The sequence below is a fragment of the Kogia breviceps genome, chromosome 18 (assembly GCF_026419965.1).
Source record: "Kogia breviceps isolate mKogBre1 chromosome 18, mKogBre1 haplotype 1, whole genome shotgun sequence".
Classification (NCBI taxonomy): Eukaryota; Metazoa; Chordata; class Mammalia; order Artiodactyla; family Physeteridae; genus Kogia; species Kogia breviceps.
Genome location: NC_081327.1, coordinates 5,927,516 through 5,943,866, shown reverse-complemented (window position 1 = coordinate 5,943,866; position 16,351 = coordinate 5,927,516). Strand labels below are relative to the sequence as shown.

At 48.5% G+C, this 16,351-nt stretch overlaps 1 protein-coding gene across 5 annotated transcripts in view; it reads right to left on the bottom strand.

The window, feature by feature from the left end:
- The window catches only part of VRK3 (VRK serine/threonine kinase 3), a 44,282-nt gene that overhangs the window by 26,823 nt on the left and 1,108 nt on the right, over positions 1-16,351 (bottom strand). For 4 of the 5 annotated variants that reach the window (XR_010837746.1, XM_059044166.2, XM_059044170.2 and 1 more), the window contains exons 2-5: positions 15,865-15,927; positions 10,197-10,333; positions 5,365-5,514; positions 3,826-4,020 (exon numbers count right to left, since the gene is read on the bottom strand). Coding sequence is in view for 4 of the 5 variants with exons in the window: in XM_059044166.2 (XP_058900149.1) it covers positions 3,826-4,020; positions 5,365-5,514; positions 10,197-10,332 (481 nt within the window). In the remaining variant the exon portion in view is untranslated. The remainder of the gene's footprint in view (positions 1-3,825; positions 4,021-5,364; positions 5,515-10,196; positions 10,334-15,864; positions 15,928-16,351) is intronic. The other variant, XM_067019001.1, reaches the window with a different exon arrangement.

The following is a 16,351-nucleotide window of genomic DNA, read 5'->3' as shown; positions in this document are numbered from 1 at the left end:
TCGTGTTAAGGGGCTGCAGGTGGAGAGAACCAATGGAGGGTCTTTGTAGGTGTGATTAAATTAAGGGTCCTGTGATGTGGGGACTGTCTTAGATGATCCAGGGAGCCCTAATGTAATCCTACAAGGGTCCTTATAAAGAGGGAGGCAGAGGGAGATTTGACCACAGAAGAGGAGAAGGCGACGTGATGGTGGAAGCAGAGCCTGGGGTGACGTGCTTTGAGGATGGAGGAAGGGGCCACAAGCTGAGGCATGCAGGCGGCCTCTGGGAGCTGAACAGGCAAAGAAACGGATTTGCCTCTGGAGCCTCTTGGAAGGATTAGCCCTAGTCATATCTCTTTTTTTAATTTTATTTTTTTGGCCGCGCCGCGCGGCATGTGGGATCTTAGTTCCCTGATCGGGGATCGAACCCGTGCCCCCTGCAGTGGAAGTGCGGAGTCTTAACCACTGGACCGCCAGGGAAGTCCCTTTGCCCGTATCTTAACTTTAGCTCCGTGAGACTGATTTCAGTCTTGTGACCTCCACAACTAGAAGAGAATAAATGTGTGCTGTCTTCAGCCACTAAGTTTGTGGTGATTTGTGACGGTGGCCACAGGAAGTGAATACAAGCCCCGACCCTCCATCCACAGGGGGGCAGGCCCGGACTTGAATCCCAGTTGCTTCTCAGAAACAACTCTCCATGCATACTGCAGCTGCAGGGATTTACATGGTTGCCTCGGTGACAGGTCTCCCAAACTGGGCCAGGGAGACCAGGGAGGATGACGTTATAATTCAGTGTTTCACAAAGTAAGAGAGAGTGCCAACTCACAGGGCTGTTATGGGAATCAGGTGAGTCAACAGACATAAAGAACTTAGCGGGGGGAGGGGGGCAGAGTGGGCTGGAAGTATCAGCTGCTATAATAAAAATCACCAGGGCTTCCCTGGTGGCGCAGTGGTTGAGAGTCCGCCTGCCCATGCAGGGGACGCGGGTTCGTGCCCCGGTCCGGGAAGATCCCACATGCCGCGGAGCGGCTGGGCCCGTGAGCCATGGCCGCTGAGCCTGTGCTTCCAGAGCCTGTGCTCCGCGACAGGAGAGGCCACAACAGTGAGAGGCCCGCGTACCGCAAAAAAAAAAAAAAAATCACCATTCTGGTTGCTGCTGTTGTTTTACTCTCAGTTTTCAACTACATCTTCCCGACTGGTGCAAACTGGCAGAAGCCAAAGGCAACCTGTCCTGGGGTAACGCCGCCCTCAGGCACATCCGTGTGCAGCCTCCTCCCCACTGTGCCCCAGCCAGCACCCGGGCCTCGCACCGGGCAGGTATCTGCGGGAGAATGAATGATGCTGGCGGGCTGGGAAGGGGTCTGATCAAACAACCTGAGACACAAAAGGTGAAGACACACGGCCCAGAGCATTTCCTTCCTAACCTTCCACTGTGGGTTTCTGATGTGAGGACACAGCTGGTTTTTTTTTTCCCTTCAGATGCCTCCTGCTTTGTTTGTCTTTCTTCTCCTTCTTCCTTCCCGGCCCTCTGGGCCTCTCCCCATCCTTCTCTCTCCCCAGCCTTTCTTGTTGTTGGTTCTGCCCCTCTATCTTTTCTCTTCCTCTCATTCCTTCTCACCCCGATTCCCTCCTCCTCCCTCCCTCCCTCCCTCTCCTGTGGTGTAATGGTTACGAATTACACCTAGGTTCAAATCCCAGCTCTGTCACTTTGAGGCTGTGTGACCTTGGGCGAGTGGCTTCCCCTCTCTGTGCTCCAGCTGTAAGGTAAGTAACATGAGTGCCTCCCTCCTAGCGTGGCTGGGAGCATTAAATGGGCCCCGGAACAGCACCTGGCATGGAGTGAGTGCTCCCTAGCGTCACTTTATGCTCTCCTCTCTCCCTCCCTTGCCCTCTGTCCCTCCATGACTAATGCTACCTACCTCCGCCTGAGAAGATCCCTTTACCATTTTCCAAGCTCATTGCCTCTGTCCCTTCTCACCATTTGGGACCAACAGCCCCAGGAGGTGGGCAGGACACCATCTCTCACTTTTCCAACTGGGACATCAAGGCGCAGCTGCTCGCCCAGGCTCACTCAGTGTGCCAGAGCCAAGTCACGACTCCATCTGGGTCTGTTTCTTTTCTTTTCTTTTTTTTTGCCTTACTGCACGGCACGTGGGATCTTACCTCCCTGACCAGGGATTGAACCCAGGTCCTCTGCAGTGGAAGCGCAGAGTCCTAACCACTGGACCACCAGGGAAGTCCCCACCTGGGTCTGTCTCAAATGTGGCTGCCCTGCCCTCCTGCCCAGGCTCCACGGCAGGATGGCCAACCTGAGGCTCGAAATTGCCGGCACCCGTGTCTGGCCGGCCGGTGCTTCCAAATCAGAGATTTCCTCTCAACATCCCGCTCTCTGGCTTTTCCTGCAAGCTTGGAAGCGCTCTGGAGCCAGATCTCTGTCTAGTCATCAACACCCTTGAGCTTCATTTTCCTTATCTAGAAAATGGGGAAAATGACCTTGCTGACGTCATGAGGCTGTTGTGAGAATTAAACGGGTTAAGAAATATAAAGCAAACATACGTCCACGTGAAAACCTGTACATGCACGATCACAGCAGCATTATTCATCATGGCCCAAAGTGGACACAGTCCAAACATCCACCAACTAATAAAAGGATCAACCAGATGTGATATATACACACCCTGGAATCTTATTCGGCCATAAAACATCATGCTGAGGGGAGGAAGCCAGACACAAAAGGCCACAGAGATTCACTCCATTTATCTGCAATGTCCAGAATAGGCAAATCCACAGAGACATAAAGTAGATTAGTGGTTGCCAGGGGCTGGTGGGGGAGGAGGATGAGAGTAACTGGTAAAGGTGCAGGGTTTCCTTTTGGGGTGACAGAAATACTCTGGAACTAGATGGTGGTGACGGATGCGCACCATCGTGAATCTACTAAAACCCACTGAACTGTAGACTTTTAAATGGTGAACCTTATGTTATATGGATTTTATCTCAATTTTTAAAAATGCAAGAAACCTCATAAAACCACATACAGTGCTTAGAACAAGGCCTGGCCTGGAGTAAACACTCAGTTAATGCTAGGTTGATTAATACTAACATTTCCAGTGTAGTTATTTTTTCCTTCATTGTAACAAGTTGTCTTGCTGCATTTTTTTGTTTAACTATTGTTTTGTTTAACTTCTAAGCCCAGCCCTGCTTCTTCCCGTCCCACTGATAAGAAAGCCTGGAGCTCCCTCTTCTGGTGACGGAAGAGATTCAAACCACATGAGGCCCTGGCCCAGGCAGAACCCTCACCCCAGCCCTGCCCCTTAACCACAGTAAAAACCGGGGCTAGGTGCTCTTCCTTGTTCTCACAGAGCTTCTCCCCCCACCAGAGCTCTCAATTACGCAAGCAGTAAACCTTTCATATCCTCATCGGTCTCAACATTCGAACCAAATTTGGAGGAAGGGAGCATCCTATCTCTGCAGGACAGACAGAACAGTGATCACTGTCCCTATCTTCCGGCCACACTGGGCCTGCACTCCCACGTGACAACAGCAGGTGGCGGTGGAGAAGAGTGTCCTCTTTATCCAGGGCACATGCACTCTGGTTGGCCGCAGTCCCCACCACTCCCAATCGCCCGACTCCCAGCCTCCTGCACTCATTTACTCTACCTTCCCAGCCGCTGGAGGTGCACAGGTTTGCAGTCCCAGCACTAAGAGAAAGCTGCCTGGAGGCAGGTCTGCAGCTGGGATACGGCTCCATCTCCATTCTCAGAAAGTGGCTCCCTCCCCTTTGCCTTGGCTCCAAGATGGCCCGACCCAGCCCCGCCCAGCACCTGCCCACCTGTGGACAGAGTGTACCTTCATAGAGAATGCCCTGGCCATCCCTGCTCTGGAGGCATCTCAGCTTCCAGTGCCGCCCACTCTTGTCTATCAGCACCGTCCCCACTGGCAAAGCCTTGAGCGAGGTGGTCACCCGGCTCCGCTTCAGTGCCTGAGGGCTCTGCCTGGTTGTCTGAGGGCTGCTCCGGGGGGTTGGGGATCCGCTCCAGCACCCTGCAGGAGGATGGGCATAATAAAGAATAAAGAAAAGGCGGCATCCGGGAGAGAAGAGTTGGGTGGGTAATCAGATGGCGTGCATAATACTGTTCATTTATTCATTTGTCCGTTCAACAAAAGCCTCCTGGGACCTCTCACGGATCCCGTGTGCTGAAGCTGGGGACCCGGACATGAGTCGGATCTGGACCTTTCCCTCGGGAGCCTCTAATTTGGTGGGGGAGACTGACCTGGACACAGCTGGTCAGAACTGAGTCTGAGACAGGGCAGTACAGAGGAATATGAGAAAGAGACTGACTGTGCCTGCAAAAGTCAGGGGAGGCTTCGTGGAGGAGGAGACATTTGAGTTGGGTCCTATGGGACGAGTAGAAGTTTGCCAGGGAGGAAAAAAAAAACATTCCAGACATTCAACCCAAAACATCCTAAAACAGGACCTGGCTTTGTGCTGAGCATGAAGAGGGACCAGACATTGTCAGACTGAGGCCCTGCCCTTGATGGGCTCCTAGATTGCAAGACAATGCGGGTGCTGTGGTGACAGGGACACAGCAAAAGATATTCCCTGCTTCACCCCTCCCACCCGCCATCCACCCAAGGCACAGATGGGAAGAGGCCGTGGGGCCCGGAAAATAACAAGGGAGAAAGAGGAGACACCGAAGGGCTGTGACGTCAGATCCGAAGAGCCAGTGGGCAGGAGACGGGTGTACGGTCCTCACCCTTCCCTGCTCACTGGCTGGCACAGGACATACACAAATGAGTCCACCGGTCCCTGTCCACGAGGGACTCTCAGTCCAGCAAGCGAGGCAGAGAGGGACATGGAGCCTGGAGGAAACATGAACTGAAATGAGGACATCCCTGGCACTGTGGGAGCCCAGACAAAGAGAGGCTCTGGAGGGAGATGAGGTGGACCTGATCTAGCCTATGGCATTCAGCAAAGGCTTCCTAGAGATCTGACCCTGGGTGCTGGAAAGAGAGGCCCCTGGGCTGAAGGAACAGACTTAGCCAAGGCCAGAAGCTGAAGACCCTAAAAAGCATTTCCCAAAGTGAGTTTTCTGTGAACAGGGTTGTGGTGAGAGCTAAAGGAGGAGGCGGACCATCGTCTCAGAGGTCAGGCTGAAGAGCCCAGACAGTGGGGTGATGGGGACGGTAGGGAGCTGTGAGCAGGGAGGGGTGAGGTCACCTCTGGCCATGCAGAGATGGACTGGAGGGGGAGCCTGTGGGCTGGAAGGCCGGGGAGGATCCTGGGAGCAGGGTCCAAGCAGGGGTATGTGATGCCTGAGCAGAGGCCTGATGCCTCAAACATTGTCAGATGACCCTCCTTTTCCTCATATCGAGCATAACTCTCACCTCTGGCTTTCTCACAGGTACTCAAGGTACCTTCAGATTCACAACTGTCAGCTTCTGAGAGAAGGGATGATGGGGGAGAGAAAGCACAGCTGGGCCATCTCACTTTCTTGGGAGATATTTCAGAACTGGGATTCCTCCTTCTTCTCGAGCCTAGAGAAAGGAAGACCAAATGCAGACTGGAGTTAGAGAAGTCCTTTCCAGGAACCATTAAACCAGAAACCCTGAGGTCATATTCAACACTCTCTTCCCTTTGACCCTCACAGCCAAGTTTTACTACTATCACCTAAATAATCTAAACAAACTTTCCTTTGTTTTAGTTATTCTTTCCTAAGAGAGGCTTAGCCTCCCTTTTATATCCTCAAGCACTTTATCACAGTGTGGTCTCCTTTAGGTAATTTCTTCAGATCTGTTTTCCAGTTCACTGTTCTTCAGAGAGTGTCTAGTCTGCAGTTTAAACCATCCAATGAGTTTCTGATTGCCATGATGATATTTATTTTTATCATCAAAGATTTTATTTGGTTCTTTTAAAATCTGCCTAATCAATTCCAACTAGCTTTTGTTCCTTCACTGTACCTTCAATTACTTCTTTTATTTCCGTAAACATAATAAATGTGCTTTGTACATATTCTCATCTGTTAATTCCAAGATCTCTGGTCATTGCAGGTCTGATTCTCTAGTCTGTGTTTCTCCTGGCAGTGGCTTGTTTCCTGGTATCTTCGTTAATTGGTCGGGAGCTGGTGTGGCTGTTGGAAGTCCAAGGTCTGTCTTTAAAGGATGCTCCACAAGAAATGATTTGCCTCTGCTGGGGCAGGGGGCGCCCACATCTCATCACTTTATACTAACTTTTCTGCTTGGATTTTTGGGGGGCCACACAGATCAGTATGAATTCTGGCCCCAAACTGGTAAGGATGCGAGTTCTTGGTTAGGAGTTCTCAGAGAGGACATTTTTCACTCACAATCAAGGCTGAGACACACAAATGTCTCCACATATTTTCTCTGTGGAGCAATTTTTTTTACCACTGAAAAGTCCCATATTTTAGAGGTTTCCAATCTCACCCCTGTGCTGCTCAGGCCCTATGCTTTGTCTCCTGTACCCCATTAAAACCCAGGCTCAAGGCCACCAATGACCAGCACACAACCCAGGACCAATACCACCTATAGCATTTGCTCAGCTCTGTGGGTCTGTGTTTTCTTTCTTCTTTCCTTTTTTTTCTTTTCTTTTTCCTTCCTTCCTTCCTCCCTCCCTTCCTTCCCTTCCTTCCCCACCCCCCTCTCCCTCCCTCCCTCCCTCTATTTATTGCCTGCATTGGGTCTTAGTTGTAGCAAGCAGGATCTTTCGTTGCAGCGCACAGCCTCTTTGTTGCAGTGCGCAGGCTTCTCTCTAGTTGTGGCGCATGGGCTCCAGAGTAAGCGGGCTCTCTAGTTGTGGCATGAGGGCTCCAGAACACATGGGCTCTGTAGTTGGGGTGCATGGGCTTAGTTGCCCTGTGGCATGTGGGACCTTAGTTCCCTGACCAGGGATCGAACCAGCGTCCCCTGCATTGCAAGACGGATTGTTAACCACTAGACCACCAGGGAAGTCCCTGTGTTTTCTTATTGTTGTTCACTTCCATGTAATTACCTTACTTTCCTACCATTCAGCCCTATGAATATAAGGCTTTATTCTTTATATTTTATCCAGCATTTTGTGGTGTGCTGAGTCATAAGGGACTTTTCCTTATCATCTAGTCTGCCGTATTACTAAAACCAGAAGTCTTCTTTCAGTTGATACTACCTCAGCCAGCATACTTGGTCTCTGGACTCCTGGAATGGCCTCTTAACTGGTTTCCATGCCTCCAATCTACTTTCCACATGTAGTATTCAGAGAGGTCTCTTCAAAGTGCAAATCACACTGTGTCTCCCATTTGGTGGAAATTCTTCCATGGCTCCTCATGACCTCAGTGTTTAATAACTCCTTACCCATGGTCTACAAGGCCCCATGTGTCTGCCCCCATACAGCTGTCCTTCTTGACTTCTCCAACATGTATGGCTCTTTCCCATACCGTGCCTCAACGCCTGGAATTCCTGTTCTGACCCCCTCACCTTGCCCCCAGTCTTCACTTGGCTAACCCTTATCATCCCTAGATCTCTGCTCAAACATTACTCACCTAGGGAGGCCTTCCCTGACCCTCCCAGAAACACATCTCCCTTATGTGTGTTCTGTGGTCCATCCATTGCCCTTCTGTTATCATGCACTCAACGAATAATTGTTTACTAAATGTCTGTTTGCCTTACTAGCCACCAAAATCTCTGACAGAGCAGAAACCTGGTCCATCTCACCTGTTACTACATCCCTGGGGACAAACACAGCACCCAAGTACACAATAGGCAGTCCAAGTATGTTTGTTGCCTGATGACTGGGTGAATGAACAATGAATGAGGCCCAAGGCTGGCATTAGGGAAGGCTGGGGTTAAGGACTCAGGCTCAGATGGATGGACCTAGAGATTATCATACTAAATGAAGTAAGTCAGACAGAGAAAAACAACTATCATATATCACACATGTGGAATCTAAAAAAAAATGATACAGGACTTCCCTGGTGGCGCAGTGGTTAAGAATCCACCTGCCAATGCAGGGGACACGGGTTCAAGCCCTGGTCCAGGAAGATCCCACATGCTGTGGAGCAACTAAGCCCGTGCACCACAACTACTGAGCCTGCGCTCTAGAGCCCGTGAGCCACAACTACTGAGCCGTGTGCCACTACCGAAGCCTGCACGCCTAGAGCCCAAGCTCCACAAGACAAGCCAATGAGAAGCCCGCACACCACAGGAAGAGTAGCCCCTGCTCACCGCAACTAGAGAAAGCCCGCGCACAGCAACGAAGACCCAATGCAGCCAAAAATAAATAAATAAATTTATATGAAAAAATGATACAGGGGCTTCCCTGGTGGCACAGTGGTTGAGAGTCCGCCTGCCAATGCAGGCGACGCGGGTTCGTGCCCCGGTCCGGGAAGATCCCACATGCTGCGGAGCGGCTGGGCCCGTGAGCCGTGGCTGCTGAGCCTGCGCGTCTGGAGCCTGTGCTCCGCAACGGGAGAGGCCACAACAGTGAGAAGCCCACGTACCGCAACAAAAAAAAAAAAAAAAAAAAAAAAAAAGATACAAATGAACTTATTTACAAAACAGAAACAGACGCACAGTCTTCAAAATCAAACTTATGGTCACCAAAGGGGAAATGTGTGGGGGAGGGATAAATTAGGAGTTTGGGATTAACAAACACAGCACTATATATAAAACAGATAATCAACAAGGACCTACTGTACAGCACAGGGAACGCTACTCAATATTCTGTAATAACCTATATGGAAAAAGAATCTGAAAAAGAATGGGTATTTATATGTATAACTGAATTACTTTGCTGTACACCTGAAACTAACACAACACTGTAAATCAACTCTACTCCAATATAAAATGAAAATGGGAACCAAAACCATACACTAAGGATGAGGAGAAAGACAGGACAGCTTAAAGATGAGGAGCAATATAAATGAGTAAAATAATATATTTAATACGGTTGATAGTTACAAGTACTGAAAGGCAAGATAAAGCAGGGGCAGGGGACAGGGGCTGTCACATGTAGGAGGATGCAATTTAATTAGAGGTGTCAGGGAAGGCCTCTCTGAGCAGGCAACAATTGCATAAAGACCTGAAGAAAGTGAGAGAGGGGGTCATGCACCAGATGAGGGAAGAACCACCCAGAGAGAGAGAATAGCAAGTGCAACAGCTTAGAGGTCCAGGGTTAGGAGATGAGCTCTGAGAGACAACAGGGACCTGATCATGTCAGGCTTAACCTGGGAAGGTGGTGAGCAGGGGAATGACAGGGTCTGACTTTGTTTTAACAGGGTCCATCAGGCTGCCACTTGAAGAGAGCTGCAGGGAACAAAGAAGCAGCAGGCAGACCAGGGGAAGAAAGCTTCTACAATATTGGTGAGGTGAGGGTGAGATGGATCAGGGTGGCAGCAGGAAGTGGTCCGATTCGGCACTGAGTTTTTTAAAAAATAAATTTATTTATTTTTGGCTGCATTGGGTCTTCGTTGCTGTGCGCGGGCTTTCTCTAGTTGAGGCGAGTGGGGGCTACTCTTCATTGTGGTGCACTGGCTTCTCACTGCAGTGGCTTCTCTTGTTGCAGGGCACGGGCTCTAGGCGCGTGGGTTTCTGTAGGTGTGGCTCGCGGGCCCTAGAGCGCAGGCTCAGTAGTTGTGGCGCACGGGCTTAGTTGCTCCGTGGCACGTGGGATCTTCCCGGACCAGGGATTGAACCTGTGTCCCCTGCATTGGCAGGTGGATTCTTAACCACTGCACCCCCAGGGAAGTCCTCGGCATTGACTTTTAAAGGGAGAGCGGATGAGATCTGCTGGAGGGCTGCAGTCATGGGGTGGGAGAGAAAGAGGACTTGAGGATGACTCCATGGTCTGAGAAACTGAATAAGCTGAACTGCTGTTACCTCGATGGGACAGTCTATGCAAGGGGCAGGTGGGGGGTGGCAGTCATATCAGGAGCTTAGTTCTGGGCATGAGGAGACACTTATGGGACATCCAATAGATGTCAAGCAGGGAGTCTTGATATATATATGAATGTAGATTTCAGGGGAGGAGTCCCAGCTGGAGACAGAAATGCACGAGTTGTCAACTTCAGACGCCAAGAAACTCTGTATAGGAAGAGCCTGAGCTCTGGGCTTCTCCGGTATTCGTGCAGGGTCAGGCAGACTGCAGAGGTGTCTGTCCTTCCTTCCCAAACGCACACACACACACATCACCCCTCCTAAAGGGAGAAGCATAAAGCCCTGGTTCTTACCTTGGGAGGATGACACAGACGGCTTAACAAAGGTCTGGGACCCCTTGTGCTCCTCTGTAGGCAAAGGTTTTCCGCAGTAGGGGCAGAATTTGAAAGTTGCTTCGACATCTTTGCCACAGTCTGGACAGGAGATCATGCTAGAAAACAGAAGTGGGGTGGGGGGGACAGGAAGCTGGAAGAAAACTTAACCCACTGCTGACGAGTAGTCACCCGAGCTCCCCATGATGATGAGATTACAGAGAGAAGAAAAGTTATCATACCTGGAATACCCTCTCTCAGAAAGTGGCCACTGCTTTTTTTTTTTCTTTTTTGGCTGCACTGCACGGCATGTGGGATCTTAGTTCCCTGGCTAGGGATCGAACCCGTGCCCCCTGCAGTGGAAGTGCAGCATCCTAACCACTGGATCGCCAGGGAAGTCCCAGAAAGTGGCCACTTGTAAAATGAGTTCTCAGGGACTTCCTGGTGGTCCAGAGGTTAAGACTCTGCACTTCCACTGCAGGGGGCACGGGTCTGATCCCTGGTCAGGGAACTAAGACCCTGCATGCCGCATGGTGTGGCCAAGGGGAAAAAAATAAAATAAAATGAGTTCTCGCCCCGTGTCCAGCCTCTAGCCACCTGTCTCTCCCTAATAGCCCAGGGCAGGTACAAAGCAGAACAAATGCAGAGTGAAACTGCAGAGCTCACAAAAGATATGAGAATGCCTTGAGGTCAATAAAAGTTCTGCAGAACTGCTCCAATCACGGAAGCATTGAGGGTCTTCAACTGTAATTGTGATGCTCATTTCTTGAACCACGTTATGGGGAAGGTAGAGACCATTAGTGCTCACCAGATATCCACATCCTCCCCTTCACTTCCCAGGATCCTTTGCAGTGAGATTGGGGCCACTAGTTCTGGCTACTTCTGGCCAATGGGGTGTGAATGGAAGTCACTTCCCGGCTGAGGCAGTTAAGAGCCTGAGTACCTCCTCTGTCCACCCGTCCTCTGCAGGGATGGCCCAGATGGTCCATACTTCAGATGGCATAGGTACAAGATGAAGCACGGTTGCCTGGTCCACGTCGCAATCTCATGATGGGCAAATAAACTTACGTTGTATTTAGCCACTAAGATTTTAGGGTTTACTTGTTACTGCAGCACATCCTACCTTATCCTGAGTAACTTAGAGGGATAACGGGTGTTTACTACATTATCCTCTAAGCCTTGTGTATTTCTGGAATACTTCCTAATACTTTAAAAAATCAAAGGCAAAATCACACATAGAGCCTACAACAAATGAGGATACAGCAGGTGTATTCATTTGCTTGGGCAGCCGCAACTCAATACCATGGACTAGGTGGCTTAAACAACAGGAATTTTTATTTTATTTTATTTTTATTTTTATTTTTTTTGCGGTATGCGGGCCTCTCACTGTTGTGGCCTCTCCCGTTGCGGAGCACAGGCTCCGGACGCGCAGGCCTAGCGGCCATGGCTCACAGGCTTAGTTGCTCTGCGGCATGTGGGATCCTCCCGGACCAGGGCACGAACCCGTGTCTCCTGCATCGGCAGGCGGACTCTCAACCACTGCGCCACCAGGGAAGCCCAACAACAGGAATTTATTTTCTCACAATTTTGAAGGCTAGAAGTCTGAGATCGAGGTATCAGCAAGCTTGGCTTCTTCTGAGGCCTCTCTCCTTAACTTGCAGATGGCTGCCTTCTCACTGTGTCCTCACACGGTTGTCCCTCTCTCTGTGTTCTAATCCCCTCTTCTTATTGGATTAGGGCCTATCATAGTCTGTTTGAGTGGCTATAATAAAATATCACAGACTACTGGGTGGCTTACAATCAACAGAAATTTATTTCTCACAGTTCTGGAGACTGGAATGTCCAAGATCAAGGTGCCACCGTGGCTGGGTTCTGCTAAAGGCCCTCTTCTGGGCTACAGACTGACAACTTCACCCTGTGTCCTCACATGGAGGAAGGGGCTGGGGAGCTCTCTGGGTCTCTTTTATAAGGGCACTAATCCCATTCATGAGAGCTCCACCCTTACGACCTACCCACCTCCCAAAGGCCCCACCTCCTAATACCATCACATTGGACATTTCACTTCAACATATGAATTTTGGGGGGGGAAACAAACGTTCAGACCACAGCAGGCCAACCCTAAAGACCTCGCTTTAATTATCTCTTTAAAGGCCCTATCTCCAAATACAGATTCATTCTGAGATACTCAGGGTTAGGGTTTCCTAAAAATATGAATTTTTGCGGGATGCAACTTAGCCCATAAGAGCAGGATGAAACTAGTTCATAAATGAAGCAGAGAAACTCAACAGGGATGACAGTGCAATAGGAATTTCCAATGAATATATTTTAAATAGCAAAAGAAAAAAGAAAAATTATTTTATTTGTTTTTTTATTCTAAGATTCAGTGTACAGTCCCAGTTATAAGCTGGGATATCAAAATCGAAGTCAAAATAAACTTGTGCTCGTGACTTCATTTTGCCTTGCAAGACAAAGTTCTTTTCTTATTACTTTCATTTATTTATCTTTGACAAATAACAACTGTCTATACTTAAAGTATACAACTTGTTTATACGTGTGTGTGTATATATATATGTATATAATTCTAATTTGCCATATGTGTATATATGACAAGTTAAAATTACAATGGAGTGATGATCACAGTTCAGACATACAAAAATGGAACTGGGCAGCCATTGAGGATCTGGTCTCAGGACTTCCCTGCAACACTGAGAACTTGAACTTTCTGTGAACTACACCTAACCCAAGGACACCAGCCATTTTTAAAACAACATCTGCTACCTGGAAACCTGTGTCTCAGGGTTGTTCCCTCTTGTAAAGATGCAACCATTCTGACCCCAACCAATCCTTGCTTAAAAGACACCCGACCTTCTTGCCAGCTTGATTTAGTTTTTAACATCTTTATTGGAGTATAATTGCTCTACAATGGTATGTTAGTTTCTGCTTTATAACAAAGTGAATCAGTTATACATATACATATATCCCCATATCTCCTCCCTCTTGTGTCTCCCTCCCACCCTCCCTATCCCACCCCTCTAGGTGATATCCCTGTGCTATGTGGCTGCTTCCCACTACCTATTTTACATTTGGTAGTGTATATATGTCCATACCACTCTCTTCGTCCCAGCTTACCCTTCCCACTCCCCGTGTCCTCAATTTCATTCTCTACGTCTGCATCTTTATTCCTATCCTGCCCCTTCAGAACCATTTTTTTTTCTTTTTTAGATTCCATATATATGCGTTAGCAGACGGTTTTGTTTTTCTCTTTCTGACTTACTTCACTCTGTATGAAAGACTGTAGGTCCATCCACCTCACTACAAATAACTCAATTTTGTTTCTTTTTATGGCTGAGTAATATTCCATTGCATATATGTGCCACATCTTCTTTATCCAATGGACACTGAGATTGCTTCCATATCCTGGTTATCGTAAATAGTGCTGCAATGAACATTGTGGTACATGACCCTTTTTGAATTATGGTTTTCTCAGGGTATATGCCCAGTAGCAGGATTGCTGTGTCGTATGGTAGTTCTGGTTTTGGTTTTTTTGTTTGTTTGCGGTATGCAGGCCTCTCACTGTTGTGGCCTCTCCCGTTGCGGAGCATAGGCTCCGGACGCACAGGCTCAGCGGCCACGGCTCACGGGACTAGCTGCTCCGCGGCAAGTGGGATCTTCCCAGACTGGGGCATGAACCCGTGTCCCCTGCATCGGCAGGCAGACTCTCAACCACTGCGCTACCAGGGAAGCCCTGCTTTTAGTTTTTTAAGGAACCTCCATGCTGTTCTCCATAGTGGCTGTATCATCTAATTATAATTCTTGATAAACAACTAATGTAACTAATTGTGGCTTTGCAGTTTTTGCCTTTAGAAGCTTCCTTCATTTGTAGTCCAGTGGAACACAATTCAAGTTGCTTCTTTTTTTAAAAAAAAATTGTAATACATATATATATGTATTTCTTTATTAGGATGCCCTCAAGTACTTCTTGAATCTGGGTCTCCTGGGCTGCAGTCCTAACAAACCCCAAATAAATGCCTCTTTATTTCAGTCAGTCTCCCGTTTCTGAAATTCTGGTTAACAGTATACATTATGAAACGATCACCACAATCAAACTAATTAACATATCCATCACCTCTTATAGTTCCAATTTGTGTGTGTGTGGGGGGGTAAGGACACTTGAGATCTACTCTCTCAGCAAATTTCAAGTATACAGTTAGTTATTATTTACTATAGCTGCCATGCTATACATCAGTTCTCCAGAATTTATTCATCTTATAATGGGAAGTTTATACTCTTCGATCAACATCTCTTTTCCCCGACAGCCTCTGGTAAGCACCATTCCACTCACTGCTACTATGAGTTTGACAATTTTTTTTTAGATTCCACATATATGTGAGATCATGCCATATTTATCTTCTGTGCCTAGCTCAGTCTAATTAAAACCTTTTCCTTTATTCACTGTAAAGACTGGTTTCTTTGCGACTGCAAACAGTAGAGTCCTTAATATCACAGGCTCTGGTCCCAGGCTGCCTGGCTTTGAATTCCAGATGTGCTGTGTGCTGGGCGTGTTACTTAACCTCTCTGTGCCTCAGTCTGCCCAAGGGTAAAATGGGGCTTCTAACAATTCCTGTCTGACAGAGTGGCTGGTGGCCTAAATGCAATACATTTCTATCAATTGCTAAGAACAGGGGCCTGGCCCACAGAAAGCCTTTTATGTTAGTGGTTGTTATTACCCTATCATGCCCTGTATCCCACTTATCATCTTCCATTTGTTAATGTTTCTATTCCTCCCTTTTCTCTTTCCATATCCCAAGTTCTGGGCCTCGCAGGTCTCTCCATTTCCTCTTGCTGCTAACTCATGGGATTCCAGTGCTTGCCCCTGAAACACACAGGCCATCCAAACAGCCCATGAAAGAAATCTCAACCAGAGGAGAAAAGGGTTCCTCTTCCCCTTGGCCTGCAGAAGAGCACAAACCACGCTGTGGCATAAAACTGCCTTTCTGTTATTTTACACAAGTTGTGTAAGACATATGATTTCAAAACTGCCGCCAACTGTTCTTTAGCCTCTAAGAAGGCTGTAATCCTGATTGGTCGTGTGACTTAATCATTTGCTTTCCTGGTAATAACATGTAAATGGACATCTCTAGCTTTTCGAAGATATAAATACTGGTGAGCATTTTTTTAAGCTAGAAGAGTCACCATCACTTCTCCCTTCGGGCCATGACAAACCAGAAACCCTTGTGTGATGTTGGAGCCACAAGATCAAAACTGTCTAGAGGACAGCTACCCTGGAGAGTTGCTCCCAAGCTCGTATTAGTGAGAAACTGGTGTCTGGGTTAAGCTACTGAGCTTTGGAGGTCATTGTTACTGCAGCATGGTCCAGCCTAGTCTGACCAATACACTTAAGACTGTGCTAGGTTACTTATGTAAATAAAAGTTTGAAAATTTGAGGCGGTTTCAGTGGAACTTCCCCAGGTGCCAAGTGCCGTTGGATAAAGACGGCCTTTAGGAATGGGTAAGTGCCTGGGCCACTGCCACGCCGCTGACCACCTTTCTGCTGGGAGTGAAGTCTGCGAGCAGTAACACACAGGAGATGGAGAAGCAGGCTGTTGGTGGGGAATAGGACTTAAGGGGCATATGCCCCAGGGGACGGTACCTTTATGGGGTCACGGTCTGGCCCTCAGACTCACTGGGCTGGAAACTCCATCTTAACTGTGTCCTGTAAGTGAAAAGAGGTGGAGAAGCTGACTCAGCTTTGCTGCACATGTAAGTAAAAGATAATGGTTGGGACTTCCCTGGTGGCGCAGTGGTTAAGAATCCGCCTGCCGATGCAGGGGACATGGGTTCGGGCCCCGGTCCAGGAAGATCCCACATGCCACGGAGCAACTAAGCCCACTACTGAGACTGCACTCTACAGCCCACCAACCACAACTACTGAGCCCACGTGCCACAACTACTGAAGCCCGCGTGCCTAGAGCCTCTGCTCTGCAACAAGAGAAGCCACCCAATGAGAAGCCCGCGCACTGCAAAGAATAGCCCTTGCTCGCCGCAACTAGAGAAAGCCTGCGCGCAGCAACGAAGACCCAACGCGGGCAAATACATAAATATTTATTTTTAAAAAAGATAATGGTTACTGCTTATTG